At 42.1% G+C, this 18,205-nt stretch overlaps 1 protein-coding gene across 1 annotated transcript in view; it reads right to left on the bottom strand.

Moving 5' to 3' along the window:
* The window catches only part of COCH (cochlin), a 40,197-nt gene extending 22,247 nt beyond the window's left edge, over positions 1-17,950 (bottom strand). Inside the window, exons 1-3 of the mRNA XM_050953904.1 lie at positions 17,775-17,950; positions 17,583-17,627; positions 534-690 (exon numbers count right to left, since the gene is read on the bottom strand). Coding sequence (XP_050809861.1) covers positions 534-690; positions 17,583-17,627; positions 17,775-17,799 — 227 coding nt within the window. The 5' untranslated portion in view covers positions 17,800-17,950. The remainder of the gene's footprint in view (positions 1-533; positions 691-17,582; positions 17,628-17,774) is intronic.
* Between the last annotated feature and the right edge of the window lie 255 nt (positions 17,951-18,205).

The raw sequence follows: 18,205 nt of genomic DNA, 5'->3' as shown, positions 1-18,205 counted from the left end.
AATGTAATATTGATTGATTAATACTGAGCTTGTATGCTGCATGCAGTAAATTTATCCTGATCATTGTTGTGTTAGCTTAAACTGGGGCTGAAATTGACTTGAGCAGTGTTGAGAATGGTGTGGCATAAGAAAGGAGGAGAGCGGAAGCCTACTTTATCTTACACTTTCCAACTAGTAACTTTTCAGGCTCAGTTTGCTCAGTTCCACCTCCCATATCTATAAATTATACTCGTTGTGCACCAGTTGCCAGACTAGTGCAAGTTATTCTATTTTGTCATTTACACCAGTTTTAAGAGCATCTTTGTATCATTATTGTCACTGTTGAATTTGTCCTAGAGACTTTATGAAAGTTACAGCCACTTACTCCAAACTGTATTTGACTTGAAGTCTTTTAATGACATTTTGTTGGTGTGTTTTGAGAATTGTCAGGAATATCCATAATTCGGGTGGCAGCCAAAGGTTACAACTGAAAAATATAGTTAATTTCTAAAATATGTTTCCTTGTCATCTTGATTAGTAGTCTTCTAGCTTACCTGTGAATGGCAGCGCCACAGATGCTGGAAAGGGAGGCATAAACTACATTCCCAAAGACATAGAATTGCCATAGCGGGCAGCCTGCTGGACAGAGGACATCTGCTCTCTCCTTTCTGAGATCAACTCCCCTTGTAAGGCATGTGATGGTAGTGGGGGCTAAAGAGGAAAAGAAAAAATTGAGCTCTGAGGCTTGAACAGCCTATTATAACGAATCTGGAGGATCATTTCCAATCTACCCACCATATCTCAGTTTAAAGCACACATTTTAATTTGAAATTAAGCTACAGCCTTGTCTTGTACTGCAGTCTGGCTTTAAGGATTCAGTCACAGCATATATCATGGGCAATGACAAGGAAGATTACACACTCTTGTTTCACGATCATGTTGGAAAAAACAAGAACCAACAAGAAATTATTGAAAGCCCTGAACTACATTCAGCAGAGGACAACACAGATGATGGTGGAAAGCTGGAGGGCATTGGAGGAGAAAGGCACCAGCAGTTCAAAGCAGCAGCAGCTGCAGCTTTCTCTATTACTAGGGCATACAGGCATGAGGAAGGCTGCTCAGAGCCAATGAACCCCCAAAAGTGGGCAGCACTGTCCATGAAAGGAATGAGAGTCAGGAATGTGTTGACTCAGACTGTCCCTTGGACAGCCTCCACCAACAGAGCTCCTAAGAAGCTCTCAGCAAAAGCTGAAGCCACCATCCAAGATGGAATTCATAAGAGAAGGTGACAATGGTACCACCTTCACTACACTTCACTCCCATTAAGAGTATCAGAAAAATTTAGGTCAGGGCAGTGAGGTTAGATATTCATCTGTCTGCCCCAGCAAGAGTGAATTAGGTCTATTATTGCAATGCTACCTATTTCTAGAACATGTAAACCACTGCCATGAAGAGTATAGGAGAGACAAGGTGGGTGAAGGAATATCTTTTAATGGACCAACTTCTGTTGGTGGAAGGTACAAGCTTTTGAGCTTCACAGAGCTTGTCTTCATAGACAGTATAGAAAGCTTAGTGCAAATAACTGAAGCTGCTTTTAGTCAGTCGCTTAAAACAAATATCATCCTTAAGTGACAAAGGACACGGTGAAAACAGTCAACCACGTGGTCAATAGACACAGATAAAATGTAACTTGGCAAAGTGAAAACTTCATGTTTGTCTTTGGCTGGGATTTTGAAAAGCACCTCAGTGAGTCAGGTGCCTTTGTCCTATGGGAAGTTGCTGTCTCTTACTTCTGTTTTTTCTATTGTTAGCTCAGGCATATTGTTTTCTCTTTTTAGCAACAATAACTATTTAACATACAGTACATTACATTTTGTATAGTAGTTAAAATACACCGTAAACATTCAATCATTAGGATTAGCATTTATAAGAAAATTTACTTAAATATTTAAATAATAAATAAAGTTGAAAAGAAATTACAACATCCAATATACTACTTCAGTTACTGTAGACAGTTCCCTGCATCAAATATATTCCCACCTTCTGAGATTCCTAAATACAGCTGTGCACATCACAAGTACCTAAAGCTATTTTCCAGAGAGGCTTTCCATTATGTAAGTATACAAAGGGAAAGCCAAGTTATTTTACAAGATATTTCTATGTAATGGAAATAGATGGTCAAACAACTTAACTGGATGTAGGGGTCTGGTGGAGACAGCATGCCATATTAGCACTTCTCTTTTATCTCCATCAATGTCTGCAAAATTTATTTTTTATTAAAACCCAAAAATATTACTTGGTAAATTTTTGAACTGGTGAAGACATTTTTCAAATATGAACCTATGTCATAATTTATCTTCAGAGAAACAATAGTTCTAAAATGTGTGAACTGCTCCATTTCTCTCACTATGCTGTATGATGTTAATTCTGAAGTATAATGATAGTTACATAAGGGAAAAGTTTTCAAAACTGAAAATCTGAAAGCCTTGAACTTACATTGTGTGAACAATACTGTGACTTTATGTGGGAATTTGGCAGTTAGTCATGCAATGATTTTAGATGACTTACCATATGCAAATATACGTATAGTAACAGCACACAAATGTAGGGTCACTCCTGTGCACACATTTTTGCATGAGGATCAAGCCTACTTCTTTTGAGAACTTGGTATTTAATGTGCAACATCATTAACTATTTTATCCCCAGTCAACGTAGCACATCCAACTAGTGTGGGAGCGTGGCAAACTTGGGATTTTTTTCAGGAGTAACATCACTTCTGCCTTACAGTCTGACCCCTGACTGGATACTGATATTGACTTTCTAAGAACAAATCTTGCCCCGATGTCCTTGCAACAGATTTTTTCCCTCTCCATTAACTACTGTATCATCAGCTATTCAGCCAATAGGGCTAAAATGTAGAAATTCTACCAGCATAAAGAAAAAAACATCTTAAATGGATCTGAATAGATTCCAAGGCCAGAAGGGACCATTGTGATCATCTAGTCTGACCTCCTGTAGGCCATTGAATTTTCCCATTAACTTCCTAGAGCATACAAAATAGTTCTTTACCAGTACATACCCTGGGCTGCAGAGGTTTTTAGTGGGGTCTGGGACTAACTCTGTAACTGAGGCCCCCTCATCATGAGAGGAGGCTCAGATGGGGAATTGGGGGGTCCACCTTGCAGCAGCAGCTTGATTCGTGTCCTGAGGGACTGAGCCTGTCTCCCCACTCTGGGCATTGTAACCTGGACATCATGATGGAGGGGCTGCTGGGCCAAATTTTAGTGAGTGTTGCTGTGACCCGGTGCACCAGGTTGCAGCACTACTCGCTTTGGGGGCCCTCTCAGATAGGAAGTCCTGGGGCAAACTCCCCCTTCTCTCCCTCTGGGACAGCCCTACCCATATCACTCATACTTGCAGCAAAGATCACTATTACTATTACTAAAAGTGCTTTACCTTGGGATCACAGCAAACAATTCTGTTGTTCATTAGCATATTGAACATACTGCATGTCAGTGAGAACACACAGAAAGTCACATTTTTATCTCATTTATTATTTTATAAATGTGTTAGTTTAGACTTTTATCAATGCATTTGCCAGTAAGGGCCTTATTTTCAAAATAGAAGAAGTGCTAGGAACAGAAATGCAGGAGGAGTTGTGAGATAACTTTCTGGATATTTCTGTGTGCAAATACCATATTACACATTTAATCACAGTAATTGTGTGTACCAGATACGCACATAATTGTGCATGTAGTTTTGCAGATGAGCCTTGGCGTCTGATATTTTGAAAATTAAACCTATAATATGGGAGACTTAAAATGGGGAAGGGGAAGGAGTGAAATGAGGACCTCTAAGCTTTGTCAAATCATTTAAAATACTTTTTTTTTTTGGATATTTATGAAATGTTTTTGTTTTACTTAAAAAATTAACATCTTTCTGTGCCTCTATGGTTCATCTTGTCCTATTTAGATTGTAGGATCTTCAGGGCAGGAACAGGGACTTTTAAAATTTGAGTCTTATACAGAACTAAGCATATTGTTAGTGCTTCTAATTCTCTGGAAATGACAGCAACAGCACTTAAATTCTGCATTACCCTCTGGGTACTACTTGCTTTCAGATATAATACTTACGTTGGGTCAGAGCCTAAGCCACAGGGTATTATTATTCAGAAAGCTCATGCCACTTGCCTCAAAAATATTTCCAGTATATAAGGCAATTGTACTTGAACAAACAGGTTAAGTTTCATCCAGACTGGGTTTTTTTTAAATGTAAAGGAAACAATTTTATCTCTGTAAATAGTTTCATATGATTTTCAGATTTAAAAGTAGCAGGTCCAAAAATTTGACTAAATATTTCTAGGAAAGCAAATGGCTAAAATAAAATCAAGAGCATACTGGCAATGAGGGTATAACTCCTCTTCTATAAATTATGTAAGGAAATGTCTTCAGGCTAAGAGATTCCCCATTTTTTGTTACAGTCATGACAATACTCCTATCCAATTCCATTAGTATCAATGGAAACCGTGTACACTTCCAAGAGCAGATGAGGCAGGTGGCCTGGTATAATTGTTTAAGTACAAGTCTGGAAGTCCAAAGCTCTATTCCCATTTCCCTTGCTGACTGGATAACATATCATGGGATTATCTGGTTGTCAGAGATGCTGAGCGTACATCACCAGCTCCCATAGATATCAAGAACCTTTGAAATTCTGGTCATTAACTTCTCATTCTCAGTTTCTACAGCTATAAAACGGGGACAAATACTTACTAGCCTCAAAGGAGTGTTGTGGGGATTAAGTAGTTAGAGTCTGTAAGGAACTTTGAACCCACAAAGCGCTTATAAAAATCCTCTGTATTATCATTAATTAGAGTTCCCACTGTCTCCCTTCCCCAATGATCTCAGTCATTTAAAGATACCACTGTACCCATCACTACAAGTGAGCAACCTAAAGGTCTTTTCCTTTGGCTCACTGACACTATTATATAGTCTACTCTCTGCTTCATGCCAGCCCATTGTGTGCAAGGTTGTAGAGCTAGTCTGTCCCTGTGATAAGAGAAACAGATTTTCCTTTTGATTCTAATTTGTTATTTTAAGTTCCTCTCAGGGAATTAGTTACATCTTTTTTGGTTTCATCTACATAAATTCATGGCTATGTAATGGTGCCTGTTGCCATGATGCTAATGTGTCCTGATAGTCCCTTGCCTGGCTTTCCTCTTTCATTTGTCATGTGTCTTCATAATCTATGGAAAATTCAGCATTCTGAAATTCACATTACTCATATTTGCAAGCAATTAAACTGGCTCCTGGTGAAATGGCTAATTTAGGGACAAATGCAGGAACCTAGCCTTCAACCCAAATAGTGAGGTGTACACTGGTTATCTTTAAAAGATACCTCTCCACAGACTGCTGTGCAGCTACAGAGCCACTGCACAGAGTATCTCAGCTCTGGTGGCTGAGATAACATGTCATACCCCACACATGCATCATAGTAGTGATTTTGGGAACAGAAGAAGGGCCAAAGGGTCAAGAGCCTCTGGTCCTCCCACAATCTCTCTCTCAGCTGCACAGTGATATTCATTTCTTGCATAGCCCTTCCCCCAAACAATTCAACTCCTTTCCTAGTTCAGAAGAACTACATCAATTCTGCTGCCAGGAAGAACTCTGCAGCCACAGACATGGAAGCTGGATTTGATTCATAGTCTCACTCTTTCCATACTTTTATGGTCTAATAAGTTTTCCTCTACTTTTAAATGTTCATTTGTAGACCTCCACCAGTCTCCTCATGTTACAGTTAATATTACTGTTATGTTTGTATTGTTCTTCTCCAGTACATCAATTTGGTATATGCATAATTAATAATAATTTAGAAATTAATAATCATTTTGGTCTGATGCCAAACTTTTTACCTTCTTAAGTACACATCCAAATTCAGTACTGAGGATAAAGCTTGTTCAATGCATTAAAACATTTGAAACATAGAGAGGTCCTTTTAAATATTCAGTAGTTTGACTATCTGTGCCTACCTTAACTGCACATAACAAATGTAGTAGATAAAAGCTAATGAAAATAGTTACCCATAAGTTACACCCTAAGTATTTTTCACTTGATCCCCTTTCTATTTCTGAATGAATTTGATAGAACTTTCCCTTAATTTCATGAAAATGTTTTGTGATGGGAATTTGAAAACCTAGACCCTAAATCTAATTATGTTGCAGGAGAAAAGCTTATCTTGCAATTTATCATCACAGATCCATTCATGTCCATTATAGACTCCCAGTGGCGTTTGGAGTGCAAAGTGAATGAAGGATTGGGTTTTAAAAACGCCAAGAAAATGACCAAACTTCCACTCTATCATGGCTTGCACATACACTCTATATGTCACAGAAACACAACACCTCAGACTATTGTGTGGAAACACACTGTATTTCTTCCTGATTAAAACATGATTTAATGGAGGAAGTTCCATGTAGAAAGAGAAGGATGGATGTCTTGCTTCAGTGCTGGACCTACAAAAGACAAGGGAGAACCTATTACAAAGGCATTAAAGTCTGTCTTCTCTCCTATGACATCCATCAAATAACCATACCATAGGTTTAAACATTTTGTGACCCAAAAACCTCTTAATGCCACCTGGCAAGGGAGTGCAGAAGGGTTACAGGAATCTCCTGATTCTTATGTGTGCATTCTGGTTCACCAAAGAATGCCATCTGAGGTCTCAAATGAAAGCAAGTGTCACACCAGACAGAAATATCATTGTGAAATGTATGTACAGATGCTATGTAAAGAATTATGTATATATTAGGGCCTTCACACAATTAAAAATATTCATTGCATGATTAAGCATGCAATTAATCATACCGTTAATAATAGAATATTATTTAAATATTTTTGGATATTTTCTACATTTTCAAATATATTGATTTCAGTTACAACACAGAACACAAAGTTTACAGTGCTCATTTTATATTTATTTTTATTACAACTATTTGTGCTATAAAAACAAAAGAAATAGTATTTTTCAACTCATCTCAGACAAGTACTATAATACAATCTCTTTATCATGAAAGTTGAACTTACAAATGTAGAACTATGGACAAAAAATAACTGCATTCAAAAATAAAACAAAGTAAAACTTTAGAGCCTACAAGTCCACTCAATCCTACTTCTTGTTCAGTCAGTCACTCAGACAAACAAGTTTATTTACATTTGCAGAAGATAATGCTGCTCACTTCTTATTTACAATATCACCTGAAAGTGAAAATAGGTGTTCATATGGCACTGCTGTAGCCGGTGTCTTAAGATATATTAAATATATGCCAGATGTATTAAAGATTTGTATGTCCCTTCATGCTTCAACCACCATTCTAGAGGATATGATTGCAGGATTCTGCTTGATAACAATCCAAAGCAGTGCAGGCGGCGAACAGAGCGGCTAACAGGGGAGTTTCAGTGGGAGTTTCCAGGGGGAGGTTGCAGGGGAGACCAAGGCAGAGGAACCGGGAAGGCAGACCAGGGAAGAGGCAGCCCTGCGCTGGTCGGTGGCCTGCGGTGCGGTGTGAGCTGTGGATTGCCAGGCACAGAGTTGCACCGCTACGATGGAGGCAGAGGCAGCAGGTGCAGACACACTGAGGATGACTGGGTGCGGCAGCTGCGGCATGTACATGGTCCTAGAGGGAGCACCTGAAAGGAGTTTCATCTGCATGAAGTGTCGTCTGATAGAGCTGCTGGAGGAAAAGGTAAGGGGACTGGAGATGCAAGTGGAAACTCTGGCTGAGTTTAGAAGGGGATTTGAGCAGATGATGGAACACAGACATGATGAGGCACAGGGGACAAGCTCAGGCGAGCGGACAAAAGCAGGACCTAAGGATTCTGAGGAGGGACTGCTGGGTGAGGAAAGTGGACGGTGGAAGCATGTCACTAGGAGAACCAGACAGAGGATAAGACGGGCCAGCGATGGACAAATAGAACTCAGGAACAGGTTTGCTGAGTTGGGAAATGAAGATGGAACACAGCGGGCTGCTGAAGGAGTTACGGCAAGGAAGACGAGGCAAGCAGCTAGTCCTGCAGATGGAGGGGAGCAGTCAGTGGAGGCGACATCAAGTACGAGCCCTAGGACGATTGTGAGGTCGAATACAAATCGGGAGGAATCACGGCCAGCTGCTGTGGGGGATAGACCTGAGAATCGCATTGTCACCAGGAAAAGGCAAGTCTACGTGATTGGAGACTCTCTACTGAGAAGAGTAGACAGGCCTGTAACTAAACCGGATCGGGAGAACAGAAGAGTGTGCTGTCTGCCGGGGGCTAAGATACAGGATGTGGACTTGAGCCTGAATACGATCTTAGCCGGAGCGGGAAAAAATCCATTGATTATCCTTCATGTGGGAACGAACGATACGGCTAGTTACTCACTGGACAGTATCAAGGAGGACTATTTCAGACTGGGGAAGAGGCTTAAAGACATCGAGGCTCAGGTGATCTTCAGTGGGATTCTGCCGGTTCCTAGAGCGGGGCGACGAAGGAGGGACAAGATTATGGCGATCAACAGATGGCTCAGGGAGTGGTGTTATAAGGAGGGCTTTGGTATGTACGGTCACTGGGACGCATTTACGGATAGACGACTGTTTGCTCAGGATGGACTTCATCTCAGCAAGGAGGGAAATAGGATTCTAGGATGGAGGCTCGCCGACCTCATCAAGAGGGCTTTAAACTAGAAAGTTGGGGGAGATGGTTGGGAAATGTTCGGGAGATCTCCACGCCAGAACATAACCTGGAGAGGGAAGTAAACAAAGTGAGCGGGGATACCCTTGTGGCCCCAAGATTTGATCCAAGGAGGAATAGTGGAGTAGAAACCAGAGTAACGGGTGATGCTGGTGGCAGACAGTTTGTGCACGACGGGGGAAAGAATGTCACTGACGCCAAACGCCGAAAATTAAAAGGTTTGTACACTAATGCGAGGAGCCTAGGTAACAAGATGGAGGAACTGGAGTTACTCGTGCAGGAAGTCAAGCCGGATATTATAGGGATTACCGAAACCTGGTGGAATAGTACTCATGACTGGAGCACGGGTATTGAAGGCTATGTGCTGTTCAGAAAAGACAGGAAGAAAGGCAAAGGTGGGGGAGTAGCCTTGTACATCAATGATGAAATTAAATGTAGCGAAATAAGATGCAATGGAATGGATAACACGGAGTCCGTCTGGGCAAAAATCACGCTGGGTAAAAAAGCAACTAGAGCTTCCCCTGAGATAGTGCTTGGGGTGTGCTACAGACCGCCGGGATCGGATTGGGATATGGATAGAGACCTCTTTAATGTCTTTAATGAAGTAAACACAAAGGGGAAATGTGTGATTATGGGGGACTTCAACTTCCCGGACATAGACTGGAGGACGAGTACTTGCACGAATAATAGGGGTCGGATTTTTCTGGATGTGATAGCGGATGGATTTCTTCACCAAGTAGTTGAAGCACCTACGAGAGGGGATGCCATTCTAGACTTGGTGTTGGTGAGCAGTGAGGACCTCGTAGAAGAAATGGTGGTAGGGGACAACCTTGGTTCGAGTGATCATGAGCTGATTCAGTTCAAACTAGATGGAAGGATAAACAAATGTAGATCTGCGATTAGGGTTTTTGACTTCTCGAGGGCTAATTTTAAGGAGTTAAGGAAATTAGTTAGGGAAGTGGATTGGACGGAGGAATTAGTGGATTTAAATGTGGAGGAGGCCTGGAATTACTTTAAGTCGCAGCTGCGGAGACTGTCGGAAGCCTGCATCCCGAGAAAGGGGAAAAGAACCATGGGCGGGAGTTGCAGGCCAAACTGGATGAGCAAGCAACTCAGAGAGGGGATTAGACAAAAGCAGAAAGCTTACAGGGAGTGGAAGGAAGGCAGGATCAGTAAAGAAAGCTACCTTGCTGAGGTCAGAACATGTAGGGATAAAGTGAGGAAGGCTAAAAGCCGCATTGAACTGGAACTTGCAAAGGGAATCAAAACCAATAGTAAAAGGTTCTACAGCCACATAAATAAGAAGAAAACAAAGAAGGAAGAAGTGGGGCCGCTATACACTGAGGATGGAATGGAGGTTAAGGATAACCTAGGCATGGCCCAACATCTAAACAAGTACTTTGCCTCGGTTTTTAATAAGACTAGTGAGGAACCTTGCGATGATGGAGGGATGATAAACGGGAATGTGGATATGGAAGTGGATATTACTGCAACTGAGGTAGAGGCCGTACTTGAACAGCTTGATGGGTCAAAGTCAGAGGGCCCGGACAATCTCCACCCGAGGATATTAAAGGAACTGGCGCGTGAAATTGCGAGCCCGTTAGCCAGAATTTTTAAGCAATCGATAATCTCGGGTGTTGTGCCGTATGACTGGAGGATTGCTAATGTAGTTCCTATTTTTAAGAAAGGGAAAAAGAGTGATCCGGGTAATTATAGGCCTGTTAGCTTGACGTCTGTAGTATGTAAGGTCTTGGAAAAAATTTTAAGGGAGAAAGTAGTTAAGGACATAGAGGTCAATGGTAATTGGGACGAACTGCAACACGGATTTACTAAAGGTAGATCGTGCCAAACCAATCTGATCTCCTTCTTTGAGAAGGTGACGGATTACTTAGATAAAGGAAATGCGGTAGATATAATTTACCTAGACTTCAGTAAGGCGTTCGACACGGTTCCGCACGGGGAGCTGTTAGTTAAATTGGAAAAGCTGGGAGTGAATATGAAAGTTGTAAGGTGGATAAGGAACTGGTTAAAGGGGAGACTCCAGAGGGTCGTATTGAAAGGTGAATTGTCGGACTGGAAGGAGGTCACCAGTGGAGTCCCTCAAGGATCGGTCTTGGGACCGATCTTATTTAACCTTTTTATTACTGACCTTGGCACAAAGAGCGGGAATGTGCTAATAAAGTTCGCGGATGACACGAAGCTGGGGGGTATTGCTAACACGGAGAAGGACAGGGATACTATTCAAGAAGATCTGAACCACCTTGTGAACTGGAGTAATAGAAATAGGATGAAATACAATAGTGAAAAGTGCAAGGTCATGCATTTAGGAATTAATAATAAGAATTTTGGATATACGTTGGGGGCGCATCAGTTGGAAGCGACGGAGGAAGAGAAGGACCTTGGGGTACTGGTTGATAGCAGGATGACTATGAGTCGCCAATGTGATACGGCTGTTAAAAAAGCAAATGCGATTTTGGGATGCATCAGGCGGGGTATTTCCTGCAAGGATAAGGAGGTGTTAGTACCGTTGTATACGGCGTTGGTGAGACCCCATCTGGAATACTGTGTGCAGTTCTGGTGTCCCATGTTCAAGAAGGATGAATTCAAACTGGAACAGGTTCAGAGACGGGCTACGAGGATGATCCGAGGAATGGAAAAACTGCCTTATGAAAGGAGACTCAAAGAGCTTGGCTTGTTTAGCCTGGCCAAAAGAAGGCTGAGGGGGGATATGCTCGCCCTATATAAATATATCAAGGGGGTTAACGTTAGGGAGGGAGAGGAATTATTTAAGTTTAGTACTAATGTAGCCACGAGGACGAATGGGTATAAACTGGATATTAGGAAGTTTAGACTTGAAATTAGACGAAGGTTTCTGACCATTAGGGGAGTGAAGTTCTGGAATAGCCTTCCGAGGGAAGTGGTAGGGGCAAAAGACTTTCCTGGCTTTAAGACAAAGCTTGATAAGTATATGGAGGGGATGTTATGATAGGATCGTCAATTTGGGCAATTGATCTTGAATTACCACCAGACAGGTCTGCTCAATGGTCTGCGGGGAGATGTTGCATGCGATGGGTACTGAGTTGCTGCGGAGAACTCCTTCTTGGGTGCTGGCTGGTGACTCTTGCCCACATGCTCAGGGTTTAGCTGATCGCCATATTTGGGGTCGGGAAGGAATTTTCCTCCAGGGCGGATTGGCAGGTGCCCTGGAGGTTTTTCGCCTTCCCCTGCAGCGTGGGGCATGGGTCGCTTGCTGGTGGTGTCTCTGCAGATTGAGGTCTTCAAACCATTTTTGAGGATTTCAATAACTCGGTCCTGGGATAGGGGTTGTATAAAATTGGATGGGTGGGGTTCTGTGGCCTGCCTTGTGCAGGAGGTCAGACTAGATGATCAGATTGGTCCCTTCTGACCTATGAGTCTATGAGTCTATGAGTCTATATGTTCACTTTCATCATCTGAGTCAGATGCCACCAGCAAAAGGTTGATTTTCTTTTTTGGTCATTTGGGTTCTGTAGTTTCCACATCAGCAGGGTCGGCTCCAGCGTTTTTGCCACCCCAAGTGGCAAAGAAAAAAAAAGCCACGATCGGCAGCACTTCGGCGGCGGTAGACCATTCTTTGGCTGCAATTTGGCGGCAGGTCCTTCTCTCTCAGAGAGACTGAGGGACCTGCCACCGAAGAGCCAGACGTGCAGCCCCTTTCTGTTGGCCGCCCCAAGCACCTGCTTGCTGCTCTGGTGCCTAAAGCCAGCTCTGCATATCAGAGTGTTGCTCTTTTAAAACTTCTGAAAGCATGCTCCAAACCTCATCCTTCTCAGATTTTGGAAGGCACTTCAGATTCTTAAACCTTGGGTCAAGAACCAGGAGCCAGCATATTTAATTGCTTGCAAATATGAGTAATATGAATTTTAGAAATCTCACATTGGTACCTTGTATTTTGTCAAATCTGCAGCGAAAGTGTTCTTAAAACGAACATGTGCTGGGTCATAATCTGAGAGTGCTATAACATGAAATATATGGCAGAATTCCAGTAAAACAGACCAGGAGATATACAACTCTCCCCCAAAGAGTTCAGTCATAAATTTAATTAACTTTTTTTTTTTAACAAGCATCATCAGCATGCAAGCATGTCCTCTGGAATGGTGGCCGAAGCAAGAAAGGGCATACAAATGTTTAGCATATCGGGCATGTAAATACCTTGCATTGCTGGCTACAAAAGTGCCATGCGAACACATGTTCTCACTTTCAGGTGACATTGTAAATAAGAAGCCAGCCGCATTATCTCCCATAAGTGTAAACAAACTTGACTGTTTTAGTGATTGGCTGAACAAGAAGTAGGACTGAGTGGACTTGTAGGATCTAAAGTTTTATACTGTTTTGTTTTTCAGTGCAGTTATGTAACAAAAAAAAATCTACATTTGTAAGATGCACTTTCACAATAAAGAGTTTGCACTACAGTACTTGTAAGACGTGAATTGAAAAATATTATTTTGTTTATCATTTTTACAGTGGAAATATTTGTAATAAAAATAATATAAAGTGCACACTGTACACTTTGTATCCTGTGTTGTAATTGAAATCAATACATTTTAAAATGTAGAAAAATGGCAAAAAATATTTAATAAATTTTAATAGGCAGTCCTTGTTTAAAAGTAAGATTAAAACTGCGATTAAATCAAAAAAATTAATCGTGTTAAAAAAATTAATCCCGATTAATCATGTGAGTTAACTGTGATTAATTGACAGTCCTAATATATATATATATATATATAAGATATATTCTTAAAGTTTGTATCAAGGTGTTAGTCACCAGAAAAGGTGAAAAACAGGTTATCTGTCAGACAGGAGATATTGATTCATCTATCTGTTTACATGTGGACTGACGATTGTTTCATTCAGAATGGGTCCCCTATCACCAGTCTGAACTGAATGCAAATGAAGGATTGTAAAAAAGAACTGCCAGGAAGGGAACCACACTGGAGATAGAGAACTTTATCTTGAGGTGCATATAGGAGATTTGCTTGAGTATATTGGGTGGGGCAAAGAGCCTGAACAGACATCTTTCACCGAGGAAGAAAAAAGACAGCACTTTTGTTTCATAAATGAAGGGTCTAGGCCAGGCTTGGTTGAAAATGCTGGAGACTTTAGGGTGAGTTAAGTTTCTTTAGACAGAAGTGTAACTTGCTAGTTTAGTCTCTAGAAAGCGAGTTATGATTTTGTTTTTTATGCACCCATTTGTCTCCAAAGTTCTTATTCATTATTATTTGAATCTCTAATCTTTGATAATAAATGTATTACTGTTTTCACTATAAATATATCTAAGTGCTGTGGTGTTAAACAAAGTGCTTATAAGATGGTGTACACTGTTCCTTTGGGAACAGCAGACCTGGTAATTCTGTGAGTGTTCAGTGGATACAGATACAGGCTGGACATTGCAGGGAACACTGAATATTCGGGCATGGGTCTGTGCTTGAACAGAGGGAGTGAGGCCTACAGGGGTCTGGAAGGCAGCGCTTGTGCTAGAGGCCGCTAGTTTCAGAGAACTGACCCACAGCAGGCACAGACATAGCTGCTTCATGCTATGGGGCAGGCAGTGGTGAGGTGCTTCACAAATCTGGATACCCCTAGGATGCATCACACATTCTATAGCTCGTCAATCCAGTACTTTCCTAAATTACTATCTTTGCACTATACAGTTCTGCTACTTATTACTGCAAAAAAATGAACAATTTTCACACAACTGTCAAACAAGAGTCACCAAACATTTAAAGGGAGTCTTATCAAGGTAAAAGCCACAACTAAATGTTGGGCTATGTTGTCCTGTGTTGCTTGGGTATAGGAGAGAGCAGAATCTGTCCCAATATATTTCAAGAACAGCTTCATTGTAAACTATCATAAAGCCAGGGATTATAAAGAGTGAAACAGCTTTCAGTCATGTCACTGCTTATGCTGGTTTTTTCCTTTTCCCATTTTTGTACTGCTTGGACAGTGAAACTGAAGTATTCACTTTCCTTTTCTGCCTCAAGCCTTCAAACAAGCATGTGTTTAAATTACACAGAGAAATAGTCCCACAGGCCTTGTCTACACTGGGAAAATTCATCATGTTGGAAAACATGTTAACTAACAGGTTTATACTAACACAATTTTGCCCTGAGCATAGACAAGGATAACTGGGTTTAAAAATGTGTTAACCGGTCATGGCTATGTTGGCTAGGTTTTTATTTGTTTGTTTTGACATTTCATTTACATTGTTTTGTTTCCTTTTGAACAGTCTAGGGTTAACTAAGACCAGCTAACAAATTACCAACATACACAGGTGTTTCCAGGATTGGGCAGATATGGTCAGTTTCATTTGTGGCATCTAGAGGCTAATCCAGCTCCCACTGAAATGAGCTGAAATATTCCTATGGATTTCAATGGGAGTAGGATCAAGAGTAAAAATTTTGAAAGCACCTAAGTGATTTGGGAGCCTAAATCCCTTTGACTTTCAGTGAGACTTAGGTTCTTAAGTCACTTTTGAAAATGGGATGTAGGTGGTTTTGAAAATGTTGCACCAGACCTCTGATGTGCTAATGTCATGTTGTAGACTGAGTGTGGGTGGGGAAATATTTTTTAAACTTATTTTCATTTTTTTAAATGCATACAAATTTCTGTTAATATTACCTTATGGAAAACCATTTAAAGCAAACCTAAGCAAGGGCATAAATTAAATTGCCAGTGTCCCTTTAATATCTCTTTAGTTGCTTTGACAGACACTTTTAATTTACAGGACTTTATCCCAGTTAGGAAGGATCCTAAAGAGTTCTTCTATTGTTCCCTGCCAGTGTCGCAAGTTATTCCCTCTCTTTATATTGACCTGCAAAAGAAACGGGCAAAATTGATCCTGGTTTAGGTTCTGCATTACAGCCTAGTTAGGAGGTCCTCAGTAATGATTTGTATCTAGCAATTGGACACCAGGCCATCATACTAACTAACATTAAAGAGTTTGCCAAAAGTTAAAATAAATAAACAAACAAAAATAGCAAAATAAATTCTTATATTATACATACAAATTTGAAGTCACTCACCATTTGGGGTCAGGATGATGCTCTGCTTCCAGAATTCATTGCTGGACAGGAGCGATTCTGGATCCTTTCTTTTGCCCTTGCTTCGCTCCCATTGATGGAGGGAATAGAGAGAGTTTCATTTGAGAACATGGTCCCCAAGCCAAAATGGTTGCACTCCTTAGTTGCTCAACTGATTTGCCTTCTTTAGTTTTTCTACTGCCATGTGTCCACTTGGGTGTGATTCCGACTCCATGGAGTCACTGTTCTCCCAACAGCAGAGTTTCACTCATCCGTGACACTTGTCAATATGCCACCCATAGTCTGTTGGGCACTTTCTATATGTCTCTTCCCTTCCAGGGTAAAATCATGGCACAACAGGCTTAAAATGTTTGCATTGAGTCTTATAGTCATAGTATGTTTGTAGGTTGTCTGATGACAAATCCTTTTTAAGCTTTGTGAGTGTCTCTCACTCCCTCATATACATACACTACTACATTTACCGTTCAGTTTGTTACACTATAGAGAAGTTAGATACCTTTGCCTCCTGGAAATACCAACCCCCCTCCATTCTCCATCTCCTATGCTTCTCACTTTTAAAAGACAAGTCTTGTCATATAGCTACAAACCTATGTTCTCCCCTCAAAGAATTATGTGGAAGTAATATGGAACCAACAAAACAAACATTCTATACAACATTGCTCAATCATTTTACTTTTTGATGTATGCTATCTCCCATGTTTGATCTGTTTAGTTTATTAGCTTTTTGGAACAGGTATCTTGTCTGTGAAACGTCTAGCACATTATTGGTACTAAAGAATAAAATAATAAAAATACAATAAAATATTTTTCTTGTGTATCATTGTATCTGGATAATCCCATTTGCAAGCTATGTTTTGTTTACTTTTTTGGCTCAAGAGAGGGAGAATAATACAAGTTCAGAAGGAAGTGTTAGTTAACAGTTACCCCATCACGAAATTCTCTTTCACAGCGAGAGACAGCATGCAGGGAGGGAAAGGCTGGTGCTACATCCCATCCCACCCCATCTGGAAACAGCATTGTTTTTTCTCTTCAATATAGACGTGGATTTCAGAGCACTTTGAAAATCCAGTTTTGAACAGAAATGGTGCTGGAGCAGCTAGCAGCGGCTCAGTAACCCAATGACGGCATGATAGGATAAAGAGACGCAGCCAGCATCTAGATTCAACAAACAAATAGTTCTAGGAGCTCTGAGATGTGATCCCATCAATGTGGTTTTAGTCTGAATATTTGCATATTTAACAGAATCTGCTAATACTATGCGAAAAGCAAGGTCACGCTGGTGCTAGACTTTATATAAAAGAGAAAAGGCTACTGTGTGTTCAGTCATTTCTTACCTTAGAGCATAAACAAATTCCCGGTAGCCCACGCACATAGAATTATTATTTTCCTATCACCGTTAAAGTAAGAAATTTTCAGGTGAGATAGAAAAGGATGCTACAATCGCAAGCCAGGCTGCTTTTGTACATGGTTTAACTTGCACTTGGTGTGTGACTATTAAAGCCGTGAACAGTTACGGAGATGCTTGAACGCGCCACAATTAGACATTTTAAACTAATCTAAATAATAATAAAAAACGTTCACTTGGAAAAACCAAGCGCAAATGTGTATTTAGCAATTGCGGAATTCCCTTAAAGTCAAGCCCTACGCTGGAAAGGGATGTCCGGGGTTGTAGAGGGAGATGATCGCTAGCTAGTGTGTTGAACTGGCTCAGCCCTGCAGAAACCCACTTTAGAGGCGCCACCAGTTGGAGACCCATGAAGGGTCCTATGTAAAAACCGGAGACTAACGGAGACTATCAACTCACCCGAGCCGTCGCTTGCCCGCCCCGGGCTGGCCAGCAGGAAGCCACCTGCAATCAGAGACACAGAGGGGTTCAGGAGCGGTCCCACAGCCGAGCAGTGTAGCTGGGCGCAGGGCGCGCTCGGCCGGGGGGTTCGGAGCGGAGCGGAGCGCCTTGTCCGCGCTGACCGGGGCACGCGGACCGCTCCCCACCTACCTAGTAGCATCAGCACGGGAGACATGGCGGCCGCGCAGGCTGGCACCTGGGGAGAGGGAAGAGAACTTCAGCGCAGCGCTCGGCAGCGGCAGGGTGAGCTGGCGCCGCCCCCTCCCCCGGCGTGTGCTTAGCTGGAGTTAGGGGCGCCGGGGTGTCTCCGGCACCGGGCTGGCAGGTGGAGTGTGGGCACCTGCGCCGGGCTCGCGCGGGCAGGGCGGGCTCTCCTGCGCCCAGGCACGGGCTGCTTGGCTCCGCGCGGACCCCGGCCGGGGACCAGCCCCGGGAGCTCCTGGCGGGGGGCAGGGGAGCCGGGGGAAGAGAGACAACCCACCCCCGGGAGCTGCCGCACACGGCCTGGCTGGCGGCGCTGCTGGTGCTTGTGACAGCGCCGCGAGCCCCGCGCGCGCTTTAAACCCTTCCGCGAGCGCATG

This window comes from Gopherus flavomarginatus, chromosome 5 (assembly GCF_025201925.1).
Source record: "Gopherus flavomarginatus isolate rGopFla2 chromosome 5, rGopFla2.mat.asm, whole genome shotgun sequence".
NCBI classification, from domain to species: domain Eukaryota; kingdom Metazoa; phylum Chordata; order Testudines; family Testudinidae; genus Gopherus; species Gopherus flavomarginatus.
The sequence above is the reverse complement of the archived record's forward strand: the minus strand, read 5'-3'. Positions and strand labels throughout refer to the sequence as shown.